Genomic DNA, 22,939 nt, shown 5'->3' on the forward strand with positions numbered 1-22,939 from the left:
TATGCTGCATCTAGCTGGTTTGGAAGGCATATATTGCCTAAAATAGACTTTAAAAAGGGTCAGTTTGACCAGCAACATAACAGGAGGGTTAACCAGAGGGAGGACATCAACCTGTTGTTTCTACAGTGTTTGACAAAAGCATAACATAGACTTTAAAAAAGTACGAAATGCACAGACAATCTGCAAAACTGAGGCTGTAAGTAGAAACAAAGGAGAGAGAAAATACTTTGCTAATGTATATGTCACTTTAAGAAAAGTAACCTGAGTATACACTGTGGTATACATTGAAATTAAGTATACATTAAAATATCTAGACCTGTTTTGATTCTAGTTTAACCAAAAATAGATCTGCAGCACTACTTGTGGTGGAAGGAGTACCACCAATACTCTAGTTTATTTTTGTGTACGGTGACTAATTTAGTCATCGTACTCAAATTCAAACTAGAGCAGGGGTTCCCATAGTGTGGGTCTGAACCCCCTGGGGGGTCACGAGACACAAATGGGGGTCGTGAGATGTCTTGCAGAATGTTCTTCTTTTTTAAGTTATCTAAAAATAGTGCATTTTACACATTACAGTAAAAAAATATCGACAAAATAGTAGCTAACCTTGAAATAAAACCTTGAAAATAGAAAATGTAATGAGTTTTCTGCCTTTCTTTTTGCCCGATGACTCCTAAGTTTAGGGTTAGTGAACAGTCAATTATCATAAGCATCAGTAGCAGCAGGTTAATTCATAATGGCACAGGAAACACAGCCACATGCTCATATAAGTAGGGTCATTTTCTGCAGACCGGCTAAATGAAGCCACATTAAATCACTTTGAGGGACACTGGGGGTCGCGAGTCTTTGGCACCTATATTTTGGGGGTCATGGGCTGAAAAGTTTGGGAACTCCTGAACTAGAGTACTGAACTTAAAATTCCTAGCTATTCATATGTGATTTTTTTGTTACCTGGAAATACATTTTTTAAAACTAAATATACAACCATAACCAACAACTTGGTACATTTTTTTTTCTAATTTAACAAGCAAACATTCATGTGCTTGAATATTCATATTATTATTGTGTGGCTATATCGTGTAGAGGGCTCTGAGTCCTCAGTGGTGTAATTATTCACCCAAATAGGCTAATGATATTGATGGCAGAGATGGTGATAATTATGATGACTTTGAGATTCATTTATTAGGATTCTGAGGAAAATTATGATTGATAACACTGATCAAATATTGTAGGGGGACACCTGCTCCTTAACACGCTGTGAATTCCCTCTATCTCAGCATGTCAGAACCTGTGTGTGAGTGAACTTGAAGAAGTTGAAGTCACTCATATTGTTTCCTCCTGTCTGGATCATTTACTTTTCTCTGATGTACGTCGCTTCGGACAAAAAGCATCTTCTAAAGGAAATTGTAACGTGGAAGTATTGCATAGCTATCAGGATTTAGAGTTAAAGCTCATGTGAGGAACTTTCTGTTTGTGTTGATTTCGACGCCCCCTGTGGACAAAGTGATACCTCTGATTTTGTCCCGTGGATGTGTAAGTTGCGTTTTCTGACAGAAAAAAAAATCTCATCCCGCTGTCTTTTACAATCAAATGCATCAATTTGAGTATGTGCTGTGTCAAAAGGAAAATAAAATGCATTTCATTCAGCATTCTATCAATCATCTAGTCTTACACCTACCCCCTTGCAGCAGTTAAAGGAATTAAAAATCACTATATAGAAATATTCAATTTTAATGCTAATGGTCTTGTTTGCTTTTGTAGGTCACAAAGAGGTATCTGTATCAATTTCAGACTGTTTCATAACAAATTAAAAACTCCTCACAGGAGCTTTAAATACAGTTAAAGTTAAATACACATTCAGGGTTTGACATTTTGAAGTAAATGTCTTACAGCAGGGCTACATACGGCTACCATGGGAGGTTTATTTTCATGCTGAGAAGGATTTCCTCTGTGTAACAGGCTGAACAAGGGGAAGAGAGCAAAGATTTCACAATAACGGATCTTACGGACATTTGCCAGAGGACGCCGGTCTCGACTATAAAACCCCATCAGTCAGTCTGTCTGACAATCCGTCTGTTCAGGACGGTTGTCCATTTTATTGTAGAAAAAAAGTTTGATGGTTGTCAAAAAGAGTTCTCTGCTGACAATAACTTACATGTAAGAGATGGTGTGAGGACTCTGTGAGGGGGGATCCATGGCCAAAATGCTGATTCTTCTCCCTTTGCTGGTGGCTCTTTGCGCCGAACCAGCTCACAGCATTTTCGACGGAACCTGCCCCAGAAAAGGTAAGACCAGAGAAGTCTGTCTGCCACGTGAGCCTGTCAGCCAACTTAATGAAGTGAAGATGTCAGGAACAGAAAGCATGAGTGTCAGTCATTGTAAAAAGTAATCCATTTCAACGAAACAATGTCTTTTTTTTTTTAATTAAAGTACTATTAAGTACTATTTTACATCACAGCTATAGTCATAAGGACACTGGGGTAAAGCCTGGGAACCATCAAACCTGTATTCAATTCTTCTAATCTTTTTTTAATGGGACTTAATTGAAGATGAATCACTGCAACATATGTTTTTTATTAATAAATACGACTTTATTTATTAATCTGAGAGAAATCAGTTATATACAAACAGTCCTGAATATTGATAAGACTTTAATAGGTTTGATTCAGCCCTGACACTTAAAAAATAATAAATAATAATAATATTGGAGCAGTAAACAAAAAATATGAGTCCCAAACCTACAAAACATGCACTCTACTACAGAGAAAAGTCAAATCAGTACTGTGATATACCAATGTGCAGGTGTTTTGGTTTGTGTGAATGAGCTTGTTTACAAAAACACTTTTACACGTTTACAAATATATATATATATAGGCCTATATGAAAGGCACACACATAAACACACACACACACACACATGGATAGATAGATATGTGTGCAGAAGTTTGGATTAAGTAATCGTTCTGATGTTTGGATGCAGGTTTGGAAGAGTTGGTCAAGGATAAAACTTCAAGGCTCTTAACTTGTCTGGCAGCAGGAATGGTTGCATCAGCAATGGGGCACAAACAAATGTTGACAGTGTGGATGTAAGCTCAGCTACTGTAGAATTTGAGGTTAATGTCTGTCATCTGTATATTTTCATGTGTTCAAGTCAAGTAGTGAGTATACTTTGTAGAGACAAAAAGTTTTGCATCATTAGGTACAGTTCATATCTTCGGCCTGGGAGCTCTTAACTAGAGGAGTGTCCCAAACACTGAACCCTCTGGAACTCCATGGGGAACTAAGGAGCTTTTTGATATGAAGGGTTATGTCCAGACTTCACTTGGGTACTGTTTCATGCAGGGGTGGCATGAAGTATGAGTGAATACAGACAGACAGACAGACAGACAGACAGTTTGGTGGAAATCTGGAAATGATAGACTCAAACAACAACGGTTTGTCTTTGTGAGCTTTATTCCGGCCTTCAGTAAGCTTTGCAAAGCGGTCAGATGGCAGAGTGATCTAACAACCGAGACAAGGTCTGCTCAACTGACCCAGAGTGAAGATACAACACGTTACTTATCCTCTTCAGAGAATAATATTAACACATCATTAAGCATCTTCAAAGAACTGTAAGACAAACAAAAGAGTTTCTTATCACCTCTTGCTTCCTGGTCATCTTCCTGACTTCTCACCTTATGGTCTGCTCCTCAGCCATGGGAACAGATAACAATATGCAAATCACAGAAGGTTTGGTATGTGTGAATGTTTCTAGCTTCTGATCAAAGCAAGAACAACATACTATCATGTCTGTATTTTTCCCACCACAACAGACAGACAGACAGACAGACAGACAGACAGACAGACAGACAGACAGACAGACAGACAGACAGACACTAATATAATTTATTTACACTTTTGTTCAACTTATAACTACTTTCACAACTAACATTTAAGTATTATACAAGTTTAATAATTCTGTCCATCTTTTTGACTACAAGTAACACAACTGAGTGACAACATGTCGTCAAAGCCTAATACGTAAGAGACACAAAAAGAATCACTTTTTCATAGTCACCATTTAAAATACTTAGAAACTACAACCATATTCCTGCACATTCCTGTACTACAGTGGTCTGAATATCAGACAACCCTGATTATATGATGACTTTCTCTCTTCTCAAGATACATTTTTGGAAAAATACTTTTGAAAACCTAAACTTTTTTTTTATAAGGAAATCAAATTGAGTGCAAGACTCACAGGAAGTCAATCTTGCCTTTGGTCATCAGACTGTACACCTCCTCCCCCTGATCACTGATCACTGAACAATAACAATAACCCATACTCTATGTAATAACTATACAATAACCATGCAATACACTGTGCAATATCCCTGCCACTTTAACATCCTTATATATATCTCCTTCATTCCCAGCACTTTTGTATATAGGTAATTCTAACTATTCTGCGCTTCTGAACATACTGTATATACTTTATTATTATTATTATTATTATTATTTTCTATTTTATTTAATCTTTATTTTATTCTATTTTATTCGTATTTATATCTTATTTTATTCCTTCTTCGATTAATATTTTGACTTTCTAACATACTGTTTATAAGAGCTCTGTAATGACCGAATTTCCCTCCCCGGGATAAATAAAGTATTTCTGATTCTGATTCTGAATTGAACTTGAAATTAAATTTTCACATTAACATCAGAAAATCAAAATTAATTTAATATTGATAGTCTACTGGATTAATGAACTTTGTCTCAGTCGTTGGTTGACTTGTCACAATTTTTGTGTGACTTAGTTCCCTTTGTCAGTCCATATTTCTTACCCCATGAACTGTGGCGGTGAGTCACAGCTGGTTTCAGTCATGACTGGTACACTCACTTAATAGAAAAGTGCTGCCCGGTATGTTGAAACAGATGTTGATATTTACTTACTAAGCTCTTAAATATTAGATGATCCATTTTTGTCAGATTTATTTCCAAATTGCCAAATGTTGCCAATACATGAAACTGCACCTGTCTTATGAAATAGATGTGTGAAGTATTATTCCACAACTAAAAGTACTAGCAAAAGAAAATGTGATATATTTAAATGCAAAGTTAGCTGTAGCCTGTTGCAACACAACCCAAATAGTTGTTTTTAACACAAGTACCGCCTCTGACAATGCTAATTGAGCCCATGCCATCCCTGGCTATCCTGGACGTATCCCTGCTGATAGGTAAAACTAATTCTAGGTCAGGCCATCTCTTGATTCCTTTATGGGCTTACGTTTTCATTTCATAGTGTCGTTCATAAAATTGGCTTGGACACTAAACAAGACATTTCTGCTTTTCTAAATTGTCTTTTGGCACCATGAACAGATAACCACTACTGTTTGGATTTCTGTGTGTGAGCCCAGTGCTGCCAACTTCTATCAGCCAATCAGATTCTACTATAAAATGTGGTTTTGACCTTGGTTGTGTTTGTTGTACTGGACATAAACTGCTGGAGGAGTTTTAAAGCTTAGAAACTGCACTTTGTCAAATCATGTGTGCATGGGTCCAATACAATCAAACTTTTCAAATAAGTAGAAGCCTAAAAGTGTTTTGTGTTGCTCCGTCCTCTCCAAGCCAAAGAGCCATACCTTTTCCCATTTCCAGGGTAATAAACAGGGAACTGGGAAAGTGGGACACAGCGTAGAGAAAGTTTATTTGGACTTCACACGGGCTCTTTGCTGTTGACTGCGAGATAGTGAAGTCCAAACAGGGGTCTGTAAGAACAAAAAGAGCTATAACTGTGAAGTTATGATTAACTGTGTGTTTTGAGCACAATCTAAAATTAATAATAATAAGGGGATGCCAGTTACGTAAATAAGAAAAAGATGACAAAAAAGGTGCATGGTTTGAGTCAGAAAAAGACAGAAAACAGACAAGGGACAGCATAAGAGGAAGTAAAATGGAGTTTCAGTACTTTTTGTGGTGCAATGTTGAGCACTCTGTGTGCTCTTCTTAGTCAACCTCAACCAAATCTCAGAGGACAAGAATTGTACAATAGATAACACTTGATAAACTGTGTTTCTGATGTTTGCTTTCCTGCGCAGAGCCTCCCCCTGGTCTGCTGGTTTTGTCTCCAGGCAGTAAGTTGCTTCTGACCTGCAGCGGGCACGTAAAGGTGGATGGAGTAAAAGTCAGCGTGGCCAGAAACCTCTCAAACTCCAGCAGAAAATGGATTTCTTCAAATGCAACCCGGACCGCTGTAAATATAACAGACATCACAGTCGCTTCAGTGAAAAGCTACAAGCAGACTGTGAAGAGTGCTGCGAGTCAGGGGTATCACTCCAGTCCAACAGAGGCCCATGACAACCGGATAATCACACACACCGATGCAGGATACACAGCTTCTCCCACCACTCACATGGTCCGGAAAAGTGGTGTGAGCAGGCTTTTAAAGAGTGAATACAACTGGGAGGCCGAAGAGGTGGGTGACGAGGGTGAGCTTGAGGAAGAGGAAGGAGAGGAAGGCAGCAGGGTGACAAGGGGTGTAAAAATGATGCATCATTGGAAGTGGAATGGAAAGACAGTGGGAAAAGGAGACAGAGACTGGGGAGAGATCGCATTTGAGGAGCGAGGGGCTACACTGTCTCTGTCCTCGGTTAGAGTGAAAGACTCTGGGAAGTACGCGTGTTACTACAAAGGCAGAGAGATGTTCTCTGTAAGAGTCACCATTGCAGGTGAGTAAAAAGAAGAAAGCTCCAAGTGAAGTGTTCGACTGTCATACTGACATACTTTAAATCTATCAGAAGTTCAACATTAGCTGTACACTCACTGATGAAGACATGGCACAGTCAATAATGTCACACATTCTGACTGTCAACAATTAGTTTATGTAACCTCTTACACATCTGTGTGAGCTTGTGTGTGTTTCCTGTATCAGCAAAGAGTACTTCATTGTTTAAATAAATCATAGAAATTTAAGTAGAGCCTAACTTTTATTTGATAACTCAATTATGCGATTGAAAAAAACCTAACATTTTTCTGTATTCATTTAAAGATTTTTGCTGCCAGATCACACTTTATCTCACTATATTTGCTGCTTCTGCCTCTCTTTGACATCATTTTTGATTGACTATTATATCAGAAGTTATCATGTTTGACTCAAAGTGTTTTTGGCATGTTTCAAACTACCATGTTTTCATTATTACACCTGAACACACCAGTGAGTAAAGTGTGGCTGTGGTTGATGCTGATCCAAGATGTATTTTAAGATGAAAAGTCAGCATTCAAATGATTGACTGGATGAAAAATAATGTTCTTGAAACATGTGTTAGATCCTCCAGAGACTCCAAGCCTGTCCTGCTACAAAAGGTCACCCAGCAGTAAGATTCGCTGTGAGTGGACTCCTCGCAAGGCTTTCACCATAACTCCTGACTGTTTTCTCCTTCTTAGTAAAAGGTGAGGACATACATGAACAATATCACTCAAACATGAATCATGTATGCATAATGCAAAGATGGTAAAGTATAGATTAGAAATATAAGGTATAATTCTGTATTTTAGAGCCCTACAGATCATTTTGAACCATGTAACCACCTCTCAGTCCACTGTGCTATGATTGAGATGAGAACTGTCAAACTAAAGCAGTACAGGTTAAAGAATCTGTAGGCTTAATGTTCCATCACTGGCTATGCCTTCAACAAGTAGTTATATTTCAATTTCAATTCAATTTGCTTTATTGGCATGGACAAAGACATGTTGTTGCCAAAGCACATACGATTTATACACATATATTACATATATATTCATTACATATTATATAAATTACATATTTTATACTCATTAAAACAATGATGTCACCCATACAACATATCTCAATGTCCTCATTTGATGCGGTATGCTCATAAAACCTTCGCCTAAAACCAAATATTATGGGATGGTGCGTCCCTCAGGCTGTGACAGGCAGACACATATTTAGCAGCCAGAGGAGCTGCTGACCCTTCCCCCAGGAGAACAGACAGTTTCTCTTCTGGGGTTAATGTTGGGAAGTTAGGTACTATTTTAGTAATTTCCCTGTAGTGGGAATCTCTTAGAAAAGAGAACTTGCTACAGTGGAGGAGGAAGTGCATCTCTGTCTCTATGTCCCCTGTAGAGCAGTGAGCACATAGACGCTCCTCTCTGGGTAGCCAGGTCTGCCTGTATCTCCCTGTCTCTACAGCCAGCTGGTGGTCACTCAGCCTCTCTGACACTGTACAGATATTCAGATAATTTATAACCACGGTTTAGGGTCAAATAACAATTCATTCTACTTTGGGTCTTTGTTTGGTTTCTCCAGTGTTCTAAATACAGATCTTTGGAGTGCTTCATGATGAGTTTAATTTGGTTGTGTTTTGGATCAGTGCTGACTGGAGTTGTGCTGATTAGCTTCCTCACCAGCTGACTAAGGGGACAGTTTTCAGGGTTCAGCTCTTGGGTTTTTAGTGTTTTATATTGAAGTGAGTCTTTTGGGCTTAAATTTAGATGTGTCCAAAATTTGATTGCCTGTTTCTGAATGTTTAAGAGTAATGGGAAACGTCCCTTGAGCCATGCTCCTGTCTACTGAGGGGGGCCCAGATCTCACTTCCATACAGAGCTATAGGTACCATGTCTTCATTCTCTGAGAGACTGTCAAAAGGACATCAAATGATGGATATTACAGAAAGTTCTTTGAGTAAATGAAAGACAGAAAAGCCGTAAATAGATTTCACTTGATCAAAGTGACACATCAGTAAGTGTAGTGGCATCAGCTTTGTGTTCAACAGTACAGTTGGCTTTGATGAGCAGGTTAGGAGAGTTGTCCAGTCCTGCAATGACTCATGAATATAGCAGTGTTTTCTGTCATGCTGAATAGTTGAAGAATTTCATTCTTTTATTTGATTTGTATAGAGTTCTTCTACTTTACACCTCCCTCAGTCATAAATCTGTCGAACCCTTAATGACATTTTCAACAACAAGGTGCTGTTACTGTATTCACTTCACCTGACCTATCATTCATATTCGCTTGAAAAGCAGGTCCCTATACCACATATATGTTTTTTTTGTTTTCTATAAAATGGACAATTAATGGTTGTTTTGTGTAATACTTACAAAAACGGAAGCATTTGCCATTCAAAACTTCTATTTTTGTTTTAATTAAGAAGTAAAGTAAATTACTTATTTCTAAATGTTCACACTTAATTGAAGTTTAATTCTAAAAGAAAAACCTGAAAGGTGTATCACGTTTTTATTAGCCATACAGTAGTACAGAAATAATCGAAATAGAGAGAGGGGAGACTTGGTCACCTTGGCATCCAAAAATAATAGTTTAACACAAGCTGTATTTCCAATAGAGGGGTTATTAGGGTAAAACTAGCTAAAGTGAATTAAGAGAGATGTTGTATGACTGTTTTCTATCTTTCTTACCCGTTAATGTGCATCACAATACCTTTGCTTTTCTCTCAGAAGAGGCAGGGGCTCTGAGCCATTTCATCAGTTTAAGTGCTCGTATTCCCTTCGACTCTCCCGCTGCTGGTGTGCTCTGGACTACAACGAGGACGAGCTGAGAACCCTTCATAAGGCTTACCTGTGTGTTACAAGCATTGCAGGGAATGCCACCAGCAACCTTCAGCACTTCAGACCTCTGGGCATCTGTGAGTGAGTGTGTAGAGTGGGTGTGTAAAGTATACAGCACGCGTGTTTGGTTTTATGTAAAAGGAACTAAAAGCTGTGCTGAATATACTGTACGTTTCCTCCTTTTACCGCAGTAAAGCCCGAACCACCATCACAAGTTTCAGCCTGGCAGGAAGTGGGACAGGAGACGAGGTTAAAGGTGACATGGAGTTACCCCAAGTCCTGGAAGTCTCAAGACAGCTTTTATGAACTCATCTATGAGATCAAATACAGACCTCGCAGGGCTTCATTTGATAATGAGCAGGTGCGTGGACAAATGTGGATGCTCCTTGTGTTTCTTTACGCTCTGTTCTTTATAACATTTCTTTGCAATGATTATAAGTTCAACTTCTTATCTCATCTCTGTTAACCCTCCTGTTATTTTCATTTCTCAGGAACAGCAATAATGTTCCTGGGTCAATTTGACCCGAGGAATATTCAATTATCCAAAAGTGTCAGAACCCCAAAAAAATCCCAATAAACATTTTCCTAATTTCATTGTTAACTCCATTACTAACCATCTGAATCAATATTTGACTGCCAGGTCAAATTGACCTTGGAACAGTATGTATGTAATATAAACATGCAGGGGGGGTTACAAATATGTTAAATTAACCATTTTTTAAACATGTTGATTACGCTGATAAAGCCAAGCAGAAGAAGTTTCATACCAAAAAATACTTTTAACAATTTTTTTTTTTTTTTTTTACTTTGAAAAGGGTCAATCTGACCCGGAACATAACTGGAGGGTTAATTGAGGGTACATTGCATAATTCTTATAATAACAATTCAATTAGAAAAGAAGATGTCAGAAATAAAAATGGTACGAAGAACAACTGCAACAAACTAAAGAAAATTGGAAAATAAATTAAATGTATGAATACAATTAAATAAGAATTAAAAATAGATAAATAAATATAAATAAACATTTACAGGACAGAATAAAGCACCGTTTTCAAATGTTTTCAAAACATTTCTAAATCACATTAATTTTATTTTATCTGGTCTACTTTTTGAAGTTCAGTGCTTCAATTCAACCTTTAGCTTTTGTGGTAAAAAACATTTAAAACCCTGCTGTCTCAGGTGATGCTCAGTCTGATTGTGTTTACCTGGTTGTGTCTTTCTGTACAGGTAAAGGTCATTAAAGAAGATCGGTACTACACGATCACAGACGTAATGCCAGGTGTGGAGTACCTGATACAGCTCCGAGCTAGTGAGGAATACGATGGTCAGTGGAGTGACTGGAGTACGCCTGTTAATGCCAGCAGCTGGACAGGTAAATATGTTCAACACATACATCAAATTAAAGGACCAAATAAAGTATTTCAATTTAGTTTGTTTTAATATTTTTTTAGAAGGAACATCAGATAGGCGTGTTTTAGGGACTAAGAAGTGAGATAAATTAAACCATTGAACTTTATCACTACTGTGATACATGATATGTCCTGGACCCACACAAAAGTAGTCATGACAACTGCAGGAGGCAGGTGTCCTGTTTCCTAGGTTTTTATAAAAGCTGTTTACATAGACGTACTCTCATACATACGTCATTTTCCTATTCCTAGCTGTCTGTCTGTTCCTCTCTGAAGACATTAACCCTCCTGTTATGTTCGTTTCTCAGGAACAGCAATAATGTTCCTGGGTCAATTTGACCCGGGACATATTTAGTTATCCGAAAGTGTCAGAACCCCAAAAAATCCCAATAAACATTTTTATAATCTCATTATTAACTCCATTACTAAACATTTAAATCAATATTTAGTACATTGGTGTTCTTTAACTCTCACAGATCATGGTTCAATGAGGATTACTCTTTTGTTTTTCATGAATATTCATGTTCAAATTTTAAAAAGTAAACTGTTGGTAGGACTCCCTTGCAAATAATCTTAATATGTTTTGCCCATCCCCTGCTGAGTGTCCACTCAATGTGGATGGAGTTTGCCAACGGGAACAGAGAAGGTGGAGGGAAATATGTCACACAGTTCCAAAGAAACAATTATTATTGGACACTTCTGACTCCTTTTAGGGTCCACTTTGACTGCCCGGTCAGATTGAGCCACAAACAGTATCTGTGTAGCCTAATATAAACATGCAGGGGGGGCTGCAAATATGTGAAATTAACCATTTTTATCTTATATGTTGATTACGCTAATTAAGCCAATCAGAAGAAGAAAAAATACTTTTAACAATTTTCTTTGGATTTTTGAATTTTGAAATGGGTCAATCTGACCCAGAACATAACAGGAGGGTTAAGTTACAGTGCAGTAAACAGTTTTCTCTTTACATATTCAATATATGTATAGAAAACAAAAGAAAAACCTTTTATTATAGACTTATAATAAAACATGTACTTTCCAAACAGCCCCATTTAAAACACAACATCAGCACATCTCTGAAACTATTTGTTCAATAAATCTCCTGGTGGTCTGTATAGATATAAGAGGCAGACCATGTTATCCATACTTCCTCACTCTGAGAACAACCGCATACGTATGTCTAATGTCAACAACTTGTCTCTGTCCTCTTAATTCCTGTCAACACTTCATCGTATGTTGTAAAAAATAAAGTTCAAGATGTTAAAAAACAGAACCAGAGCTTCATGACCATTAGCATATCTATAACAGTCCCTCTATTTAGAGTCTGTGGTCAATGTCTTTACAGGAACGTTTACTTCTGTAACACTGCACCATGACAGGATGAGGAAGAGACTTGTTCACATAGTATTGAATATTAAGGGTTCTGTATTTCATAAAGGAGATTCCCTCATTCTGTATAAGACATTTATTGAAGCTGTTACATAAACAAATATCTTCTTCCTCCTTTAAACAATTTAAGTTAAATAACTTTGTTTTGGTGTTTTTGCTGTGACTACTTTATTTCAAGATGATTTCCTCCGTTTTTAGTAAAAAAATAAAAAGTGAAAAATAAGGCAAAGAGAATTGAAGTGTAATAATGAACAGTTTTGTCCAGCAGATTTTTGGAGTATATTAAAACCTTTGTGTATGTTGAACTGTACTGTACATTAGAAACTGTGACTGATCTTTTAGCCCAGTGTAAACACTTTATGTATTTCTTCCCTGTTGAAGTGTTAACAATATGTCATCTGTATGGATCTTTCTCCTTAGCACCGTCACTGTCGCCTCTTATCACCACAACGGTAAGACTCTTAACACTCGCACTGCATGCCAAATACTCTGCATACTGCCCTACATCCCATGTCTTACCCAGTTTTTGTTTAACCTTCTCTTTCTTGCAGTTTCCAGTCTACCTAGAGGGCTCTGGAGCAGATGATGACTTGATTTATGGTAAGACATCAAGAAGAGAGTGGAGCATTTGCATTTATTTGGTGTGTGTGTGCGTATGTTAAGAAAGACAGAGTCGAAAAGAAGTAAAAGGGAACTCTTGAATGTTGTTAGGGCTTAAAAAACCCCTCTGCCCCTCTGAGCTTTCACAGGAAGCCATGTCATCATAATAACTGAGGCTCAACAACGACACAAGCCACAGGAAACATGGCTCAACACACCTATCGTGCACACACATTCAGTCACACCCAAACTTTGCACTTGCATGGATGTTACTCTGTGATTGGATGTCTTACTTCTTGCCCTTCTCTTTTGACAGTTATTGAACCGGTGTTTAGTGGACCAGAGCTGACCCATCACATCCTGTGGATCTCTTGTTTATTCATCCTCTTATCAGTTACTTTGGCCATCTACATATTCAGGTAGTGATATTTTTGCTTGGTAATGTTCTTTTATTTTCTGCTGTACAAACTGGGATAAATATGCAGTAGCAGTGCCAATGAGTTGTGATTGGGGAAGCTATGGGGTGTGAGTGAGGGTTTCTGATTTTTTTATGGAACAAACAATAACAATCTCACCCAATTACTGAAGACAAGCTTTATCTATCATTGGTGAAGAATTGCTGACCAAATAACAGTAACCAAAAAAGGTACCTGTGGATTTCACCGAATATCAACTAACAGTTTATTATCACGCAGTCATCATATTTTCCCAACACAATTAGTCACGTATACTGGCAGCTAGTCTAAACATTGGCTGTTTCGAAACGGTCTACTACATACTACTTACATAATGCGTTTGAATTTAGTCTGTAGTATGACTGTTCTGTTCGATCTGTGTTGCAGTACTCTGGGACAGACGTCATTAAATTTCCTGTTTCGGAAAGCGGAAGTAAAAAACAGCCAAGCTGATAGAGAAACTGCTTGTCTAGCATCACTTATGATTTTAAAAGTTTAAAAGTGGTTTATATGTAATTTAATGATTTTCACAGAACCTACAAACTGAGTTCCCTCCGTCAAAAAAAGAAGAGAAAAGAAAAACCTGAACGAGCGCTGTGCATTGTGGGAAACAGTACCCGCGGCAGACTGGTCTGATGCATGCTATAAAATTTTCCCAAAATGTGAGACATCCGGGGAGTTTTGGCTTCCTGCAGATTTTGCCCTTGTTCCCATACTACATACTGAATTTTGGCCAAATCAGTACGTACTGCTAGTATAGTAGGCAGTTTCGAAAACAGCCAAAGTTTCAGTTTGTCATAGTTTCACATATTCTATCAAACCTGCAATGATTGAAGCCAGCCAAATGAATCTCTTGAGCAGCAAAGGTCAAAGTTCAACAGCTCCAGCAGTAGCATTGCATGGGATTAATTGAGTGTCAGTCGACAGCCAGTGGATGGTAGTCCCAGTCAGATTTATTCTTTTACAAGTCCAACTTTTCCTTTCAGATACAAGGACAGATTTGTGTCCAAACTGCAGAGTCTGGGTGCTTCTGCCCAGTGTGGTGACCCGCCTCAGCCTCAGATCTTCACCCCAACAGCCCCAGAAAGGCAGGCTGTGGTGATTTTTGCCCCTCCACGTTACAAACATCCTCCACCAAATGACATGGAAGAAGAAGAAGAGGAAGAAGAGGAAGAAGGGGAGGAAGAAGAAGGAGAAGAAGAAGAGGAAGATGAGCAAGAACAGTGGATAAATGACAGGCTGGAAGCCCAGCACTTCAACAACACAACTTACTTCTTTGTCCAAAAGGAGGGATGATCAGACAGGAAGATGACCAAAGATGACAGACTTTTCTTCTGTTAGAAGCAAACTAAGAAACTACTTTTATAGTTTGGCTGTATTTCTCTCTGTAACTGTCTTTTACCTTATATACCTCTAAAATACTTTTTTGTTATTGCTGTATATGTGGTTGTCTTAAGAGTAGCCTTTCAGCAAATCATGTTTTCGTAGACATAAGAGACAACTGTTGGCTGTATTTACCGAACCACCCTGTGTTCTGTTTGTATATAATTTTGTTACGTTTTATGAAATGTATCATTCACACCCTGCCCTCTCAGTTCCCCCCCAAAAGGGTCAAATAGTTTTCGTTTTTTTTGTCTGTATATGTGTTTTGCTGCTTTTGAGACATTTTAACATGAAAGAAATAAAAGTGAGTGCTAGGCACATTGGTCCTAGAACTCATGTGACCTCAAATGCTACAGGCTTTTTGTAAAAGAGGGGGAGGACCCAGGTGCGGATTCCAAATAAAAAGGATTGAATAAACTTAGACTGAGATAAAAAAAAAACTTCTTCAAACAAAAAAAAATCGAGAAACGGGAAACACTAGAACACGGAAAACAACACTGAAGACCACAGACAAACACAGGTCACAAGCACAGAAGTACAATGAACAGGCACAGAAGGGAGGAAACACAGAGACTAAATAGACACACTGGGTAACGTGTAAGGATACACAGGTAAGGACAATTACAAAGGGGGGGAAAACACAGGCAGTAACACAAAACTTAACACAAGAATATTCTACAGAATAAAACACTGAAAACAAACTCAAGACCACAGGAAAACACAGGTAGCAACACGACAAGACGCTACACACAAGAACGGCAACAGATAAAACACAGAACAAAACCAGAAAACCACAAAGAAAACAACACAAAAGCAACCCATGGCATGCATTGTATATTTATGAATTACTGAGAAAATCTCCAACATTATTACCTCTTGTAAATCCACAACTTGTCATATTATAGCTTAAAACATTAAAAACTTGAGGAGGAACAGAATTAAAGAAGAACCAACATATTATTTTTGTCTTGGCACCCTTCTGTAGTCTAAAACAGTCACTCTCAGATATAACAGATATCACCAACTGTCAATTGATAGTCTTTGGCGGACGAATGTCCCTGACCTTAGCCCTGACTTTGAATGGAGCAATGAAGCCCGACCCAAATTGCACATTGTGTCCATTAGGTGTAACTGGTACTTTTTACCATAAGATATGGGAATGCCCTGGTGTGGCCACTTTTTGGAAAAGGGTTAAGGTAAATTTGTCCCTGTTGTTACATTTGTTTATCCCATTGTCTCCTTCCGTCTTGATTTTAAATGGCTTACATCAGCTGAAGCTCCATAGAGCTCAGAAGCGTGTGTTTTTAGCTGGCTTGACGGCTGCTTAAGAAGATGGTTGCCACTAGATGGAAACACCCCTTACTGCTCACTTGTAAACAATGGTTACTAAAGTTTATTGATAATGTGTATTTGGAAATTTCTACAGCTCGCATCCATGGAGCCAAAGAGGACATAATTCAGCTATGGTGTGCTACAGTGGACAATCTTAAGAACTTGCTGAACTGAACAATCCCCCCCACACAATTTCTCTTACATACCCACATACACACACCTACATCGACATAACTTCACTAACATATGAATTTTCTCCCTTCTTCTTCTTCTGGACCAATTGTTTTGTTTTGTTGTGTTTCCCTTTTTCCCTCTTTCCTATTTTTTTTGTCTGTTTGTTTATTTGTTTGTTTTGGTTTTTATTCTGTATGTTCCTTGGTAATCTATGTGTCTAAACTTTCTATGTAAATGCAGAAATTACAATAAATATTTGATCACAAAAAACCCCAGTCATTCTCAGATATTAAAAAAATTAAGCTTTTTTCATGTGTTAATTTTTTTAATGACTTTCCAGCTTTGTCTCAAAAGTTTTTTCCATTGAGGTAAGGTCTAAGAGAGTTTTTTAATAATAAAAACACATTGTTATTTGTAATGTTGTCTGTTCAACATCAGAAAATATGTTAATGCAGCTATTATTTTCTCTAATATCTCTACTCATATTTGTGTAACATTGTCTTGGGTTAACAGGATTTTTGTACTTTTTTTAAATTGAATCATATGTGCACTGTTGATGCCACCATACAAAAGACGCTCATTAATTAATTAATTAATTAATTAATTCATGTATTTATTATTTAAAAGGACCATACATATTAATTAACACTTCTGTAAATATGCCAGAGTTAGCCAGAAGGCTAGCTTACATCAGTAGTCCCTTGCCAGATTTTAAAAAGGCTCCCTAAAAAGATCAAGATGAAACAAAGATAAAATAGAGTAAAATAAGATCAAATTAAGAAGGTAGAGGAGAAACCAAAACACAAAAAAACAAATGAACAAACAAAAAAAGAAAAGAAAAGTACAAAAAGCACCATGAGATTAAAAATGACTAAAAGCTACATAAGGACATGATATGACAGTCTTTGAGAAAGTGCCCATGGACATAAAATACATGGAGCAAGACAATCAGGAAACAACATAAGGAAATGTTAAAGAAGACACATGCAGACACAACAGGACAACATTTAACAGTGTTGTGCACATTTGCATCAGGCAGTGACTATCAATCATATATGTAATTTTCAATTCAATTCAAATTTGCTTTATTGGCATGAACAAAGAGATGTTATTGCCAAAGCACATAAATTCTTCACAATACATTATATATATTCACAACACACTACATTCACCATATATACATTAATCACACACCATATTCATTACATATTATATTCATCACATACATATCAACCATATATCACATATATTACATATTTTAAAGCACGATGGTGTCACCTATACAGCATATCTCAATGCCCTCACCCGATGCGGTATGCTCACAAAACCTTCACACAAAATCAAATATTATGGGATGGTGCGTCCCTCAGGCTGACAGGCAGACACATATTCAGCAGCCAGAGGAGCTGCTGACCCTTCCCCCAGGAGAACTGACAGTTTCTCTTCTGGGGTTAATGTTGGGAAGTTTGTTACTATTTTAGTAATTTCCCTGTAGTGGGAATCTCTTAGTAAAGAGAACTTGCTACAGTGGAGGAGAAAGTGCATCTCTGTCTCTATGTCCCCTGTAGAGCAGTGAGCACCTAGACGCTCCTCTCTGGGCAGCCATGTCTGCCTGTGTCTCCCTGTCTCTACAGTTAGCTGGTGGTCACTCAGCCTGTATTTGGTCAGGATACATATTTGTTTTGTATCTCTGACACTGTACAGATATTCAGATCATTTATAATCACGGTTTAGGTATCTGCTACCATTATTGTATAATCCTGTGAATGCTAATAAAACAATTATTATAATAATAAAAACAAAACAAACAACAACAAAAAAAGGATTTTTTTTTTGCCCAATGCTGCCACCTCGTGGCCATATCCTGTAAGTGCCAGAGGTCGTTTCCATAGTAACACTTGTAGGAACACTGCAGCAGCTGTGTCAGTAACAGGTGACTGTTTCCTGTTTGTAATAAAGCGTCTATCTAGTAGTCTAGTTAGTGAAGTACACAATAAAATAATTACACTTATAGAGGAATGATGGCTGGAAGAGGGGGCTTGAAGAAACTGGACGTCAGCGTTTTATCCGCTGAGCAGCAAGAGAAGCTGCGAGAGTTTAAGGTAACATCATGTCAACACAACCTGCAGCCTGTTGTTCAAGCTTACCTTGATGTTTAGTGTGAGTATGAAAAACATGTTCCTCTGAATTACAGATCAAAACGAGAATCGACAACGAGAGGTATTTGAGGTCGCACCCAGAGGTAGATGTATTGATCGGCAACTTTCTGAGGTTAGTCCCTCCATCATTTCTTTTTTATACACGAGCAGAAAAAGCTGGCAGATAACTTTGAACAAGCTGTTTCTATTTGCTCTTGAGTACATGCGTGTTGGAGTTGTTTGTTCGTCAAATAGAAATATATATGAAAATCTCAATGCAGAAGGATAAAGGCTAGCTCACAGACGTGCTTCCAACATGTCTGGGTGGAAGCCTAAGCAAATCCAGGTTTATGCAAACTGGATTCGGCAGACAAATGTCTTCCGACAAACCTTCCAGTGTACATCTTTATACTCTCTGCTTTTGTCCTGAGTTTTGAATGTTCTTGCATTCCTGTTTGAATATATTTGACATATGAAGCACTTGACTTTTCTATATGACAAAGTGATCCTCACAGATTTAAAATATAATATTAATAATCTTTATTTATGGAGCACTTTTCAAAAACTATGTTACAAAGTGCTTTACAATGCCTCTAAGGATATGTGCAAAATAAAAAGCATTTGAAAAGGTCATACAGTCAGTGCAAATGTCATAACCGTTAAAGGAGAATGAAATCATTAAAACAAATTAAAAACAACAAAAAAAAAAAATAGAACAAAATAGAACAAAATAAAAGCAGGACCATGGGCGATTCTAGGATCGGATATTTAGGGGTGCTGAGCCGGGCAAGATAAATGTAACTGTTTTGTACATTTTAATGCAGTTACATTCCCACATTTGTGAAAGAAAAGTACAGCACTTTTTGGGAAAGTCTGTGACTAAACCATCAAATCTGATAAAGGTTATTTAAATGTTGAGCCACAGCAAAATAGAAATGAATTGGAATCATAAAAGAAACACATGGTATGTTACGGCTTGAGCAAAGGACTAGGACCCAAATGCAGAGTACAGGGAAAACGTATTTATTAAGCAAAAACCAAGGTTCAACAAAAAGCGCCTTGCGGGTAAAAACAACTGAGAAAAAGTACAAAACTAGGAGTAACACAAAATCACCCAAAAGGGGAAAAAGGTTCTATCAAAAACTCACAAACAAAAACTAGGAATCAATCCTCTGGAAACAACTCAAGATAAGTAAACAGAAAAGCGTGGCTTGAATCTCCTCAGGAGCAAGGCTACAACGGGACATGGAGCATGCGGCTAGAGGAATAATCTGGCACTGGAGGAGTGTTTGGTGGTGGCTTAAGAAGCCAGTGCTGATGAGCAGATCAGGGACAGGTGTGCCTGATGAGCCTCACTGCTGAGGAGACCGGCCCCGCCCCTACCCATGCAACCTGCAGGCAGAGAGAGAGAGGGTTAGGGCAAATCACACAACAAATCAGGACCATAACATGGTAACCCTAATTTCTGGGGAAAGACAACTCATTTAGATACAGCAGCTCCTCAACATACACATAAACATTATGCATGTTTCTGGAGTACACCAGCCCCCTGTAGTGAGTACCAAAAATACCAAAAATTGACATTGGAGTTATTTTTTGGACTTTCATTTGAAATGCAATGCACTACATGTAAAAAAGTGGTGGGGTTGCCGTATTTTTGTTGTTAAAATATTACTTTTTAACCAAGTACTGTATGGTTTTGAAACTTTTCTAGCTTGTTAAAAAGGACATACAGGACAGGATTCACGACCTGAACAAATCCAAATGAAGACAGAAAATAGAAATAACACGAGCATTGGCACGGCAAGCAACAGTATACAACAGGTTAAGCATATGCAAGTCTAAAGAAATGGGTTTTAAGTTGTTTTTTAAAAGTGTAATTTGAGTCCATTGATCTTAAACTCAGTGGCAGAGAGTTCCAAAGAGTTTGAGCTACAACAATAAGAGCACAGTCTCCTCTGGACTTAAGCCTGGAGTTTGGAACGACCAATAAACTCAGTTTAGCCGATCTCCCAGACCTGCTTGGAGTGTAAGGCTGCAACAACTCTTTAATATAGACTGGTGCCTGTCCATGCAGGGCTTTGAAGGTAAAAATAAGAATCTTAAACTGAATTCTGAAATTGATGTGAAGCCAGTGTAGAAGAGGTCATACTGAACATTGTTACTCATCATTTCATTCACATATGCTGTCCTCTTCTCACAGAGACGTGCTTCTGAAAAGGCCTGCTGACATCCGTGAGTTTGCTGCAGGTGAGGACACACAGTTCCACCAATACACACACAGTCAGTTCTTAAATGTCATGCAACACCAAGTGTAATGATAAAACTTAATTTCTGTAGTATCGTAAATCATGATGAGGTGTTAGAGTTGTTAGATATATAGTTTCAAGGACAAAGATTGTGATATATTTCTGTTATACTGTTGATTTCTTCAATCAGTATGGTGTGAGAAGACTGATCTTCTGACTGTCCAAAAGCTTTAAAAAAAAATACAACACAGAGAAGTGACCCTAATTTAATTGGTGACAGACAAAGTGTGTGAAGGATGTTAGAAATAGTCCATTACATTCACAGCACTGACTACAATCTGAGTAAAGTTTTAGAAAATTGAGCCTTCTAAACATAGAGGGACATTTGAAAGATTTGACAACAATTTTGGGAACAAGTGGAACATTATGAATGCCACTTACAAAGTTGGATCACAAGGTGTTATGAAAGACTTACTTATGCATGAGTGGCCTCTGTTTTTTAATGACAATGTTAACAATTCGAAAGTATGTGACCTCTTTCTCCACATGTTCATTGTTCTTTAAAGGGACTTCATTGAGACTAGATGTTATATCAAGACAATAACAAATGTATATCCAAGTTAACAAACTGCTAACACACACCAGCATCATTTTGTCCACAAACCAGTGTATATGGTCTTTTTCAGATCACTTCACCAACCCAAACCTTCAGGTGGTCATCGGCTCCAAAATGAAAAGAAACACTGACATGGACTGAAACACATCCACCACGCAACATGCTGCTTCTTCTTTGGGCTTTTAACTGTGACACTATATACAACAACTATAACTATAGTCAAAGAACCTGCTGTAAGAAATCATCATAATGTGTTTTATTCAAGATGTAGATGTCTCTATATATTTGTACTAGAGTATATTTTAATAGAATTAATGACAATATGCTTCAGTGATTGTTTCTTGGATGTCCTTCAGTATGGGATGCCTCAGCTGTTGTTTGGTTATCTGATACTGTACTGACGATATGAAAAGTGCAAATCTCAAAAAGGAATATTAAAATACTTACTCATCCATTGTTGAATGTGTGTTTACTGCAATAAAAAAAAGACAATGTCCCAGATTTATTTCACATTTTTTTACTAACATATAGGTTAGCACTGGATAATCTCCTGAGTAGTAAACACAAGCATTAACAGGCCACTGATGGCTGCAGCACATCATAGGGATAGTTGCTGAGTGTACAGATATTAGCTCTTTTTAGAGACCCTGTTGCTCAAGATTCAGTACATCATTATACCAGCCGTTTGCAAAGCATGAAAAGTTTTATGTACATGAAGAATAAAAACACAGCACTGAAAACATGTATCTCTTTATACCAAAAAAACAACAACTTAAACTAGTCTGACTTTCCAATTTGACATCTTTCTGTGAGGCTGTGGACGCTAAGTAGTCAGCCTGATCTCTCCAATCACTCTAACAGCCACACAGGAACATCCGATTAGTAAGGAAGGATGCATCCTCTCTCTCTCTCTCTCTCTCTCTCTCTCTCTCTCTCTCTCTCTCTCTCTCTCTCTCTCTCTCTCTCTCTCTCTCTCTCTCTCTGCACACAGTGACACATTTATGGGTTTTTTTTTAGTAACAAAAACACAAATGCGTTTGTCCTCTCCTACGACTCAAAAGATGTTCTATAAAGATCATCTGATAGCATTATGTTCAGATTGCTATAAGACACTGTCAGCTCATGTGGAGGATGTTAATGAGCATTCTTAATGAGTGTAATTAATGAGTGGACATCCTGTGGGTATCACACTTGCAGAACACAGTGTTCAACACTGTTTGTTACATGATAAACATGACAGAGTAAACATTTGAGTGCTGCAGTAACTGCTTGAATATTCCCTTTCCACTGAAACCATTAGGATTAATGTAATCTGTATTTTGCATTTGGAAATGAGTGCCTTTGACTTGTTACTCTTCAAAAATGAACTCTTTTTTTTTAATTTTGAACATAAGTACACACATATTCAATCATACAAAATTTTATAATGTTTAGGCCGATGATAAGACTGAATGTTTTAGCAGTGAATAGTCAAATACTTTGAAAATAGCCACATGGCATCCATGCAAATAGCATGAGGACACTGAGTATATTCTAGTTGTAGCGACTATGAAGAGTTAAAAGATGCTGAGAGGCTGAGGTTGGGCCTAGTAAAGTGTCTGACATGCTAAATGCAAAAATCACTGATGTA

General features: G+C 37.7%; 2 protein-coding genes across 2 annotated transcripts; both read left to right on the forward strand.

Moving 5' to 3' along the window:
- Positions 1–1,914: 1,914 nt before the first annotated feature.
- On the forward strand, positions 1,915–15,221 carry il6r (interleukin 6 receptor). Its single transcript, XM_034696977.1, has 10 exons — positions 1,915–2,285; positions 6,078–6,707; positions 7,305–7,428; positions 9,451–9,638; positions 9,753–9,922; positions 10,789–10,933; positions 12,783–12,814; positions 12,914–12,962; positions 13,279–13,381; positions 14,404–15,221. The coding sequence occupies exons 1-10, from the start codon at positions 2,195–2,197 to the stop codon at positions 14,711–14,713; spliced, it is 1,842 nt and encodes a 613-aa protein (XP_034552868.1). The 5' UTR covers positions 1,915–2,194; the 3' UTR covers positions 14,714–15,221.
- A 2,963-nt stretch (positions 15,222–18,184) lies between these two features.
- Positions 18,185–21,763, forward strand: LOC117822604 (RIIa domain-containing protein 1). The gene is made up of 4 exons (XM_034697429.1): positions 18,185–18,408; positions 18,501–18,577; positions 20,648–20,694; positions 21,380–21,763. Exons 1-4 carry the CDS (start codon positions 18,325–18,327, stop codon positions 21,448–21,450), a joined length of 279 nt encoding a protein of 92 aa, XP_034553320.1. The 5' UTR covers positions 18,185–18,324; the 3' UTR covers positions 21,451–21,763.
- Positions 21,764–22,939: the final 1,176 nt, after the last annotated feature.

Source organism: Notolabrus celidotus, chromosome 12 (assembly GCF_009762535.1).
Source record: "Notolabrus celidotus isolate fNotCel1 chromosome 12, fNotCel1.pri, whole genome shotgun sequence".
In the NCBI taxonomy this organism is placed as follows: Eukaryota; Metazoa; Chordata; class Actinopteri; order Labriformes; family Labridae; genus Notolabrus; species Notolabrus celidotus.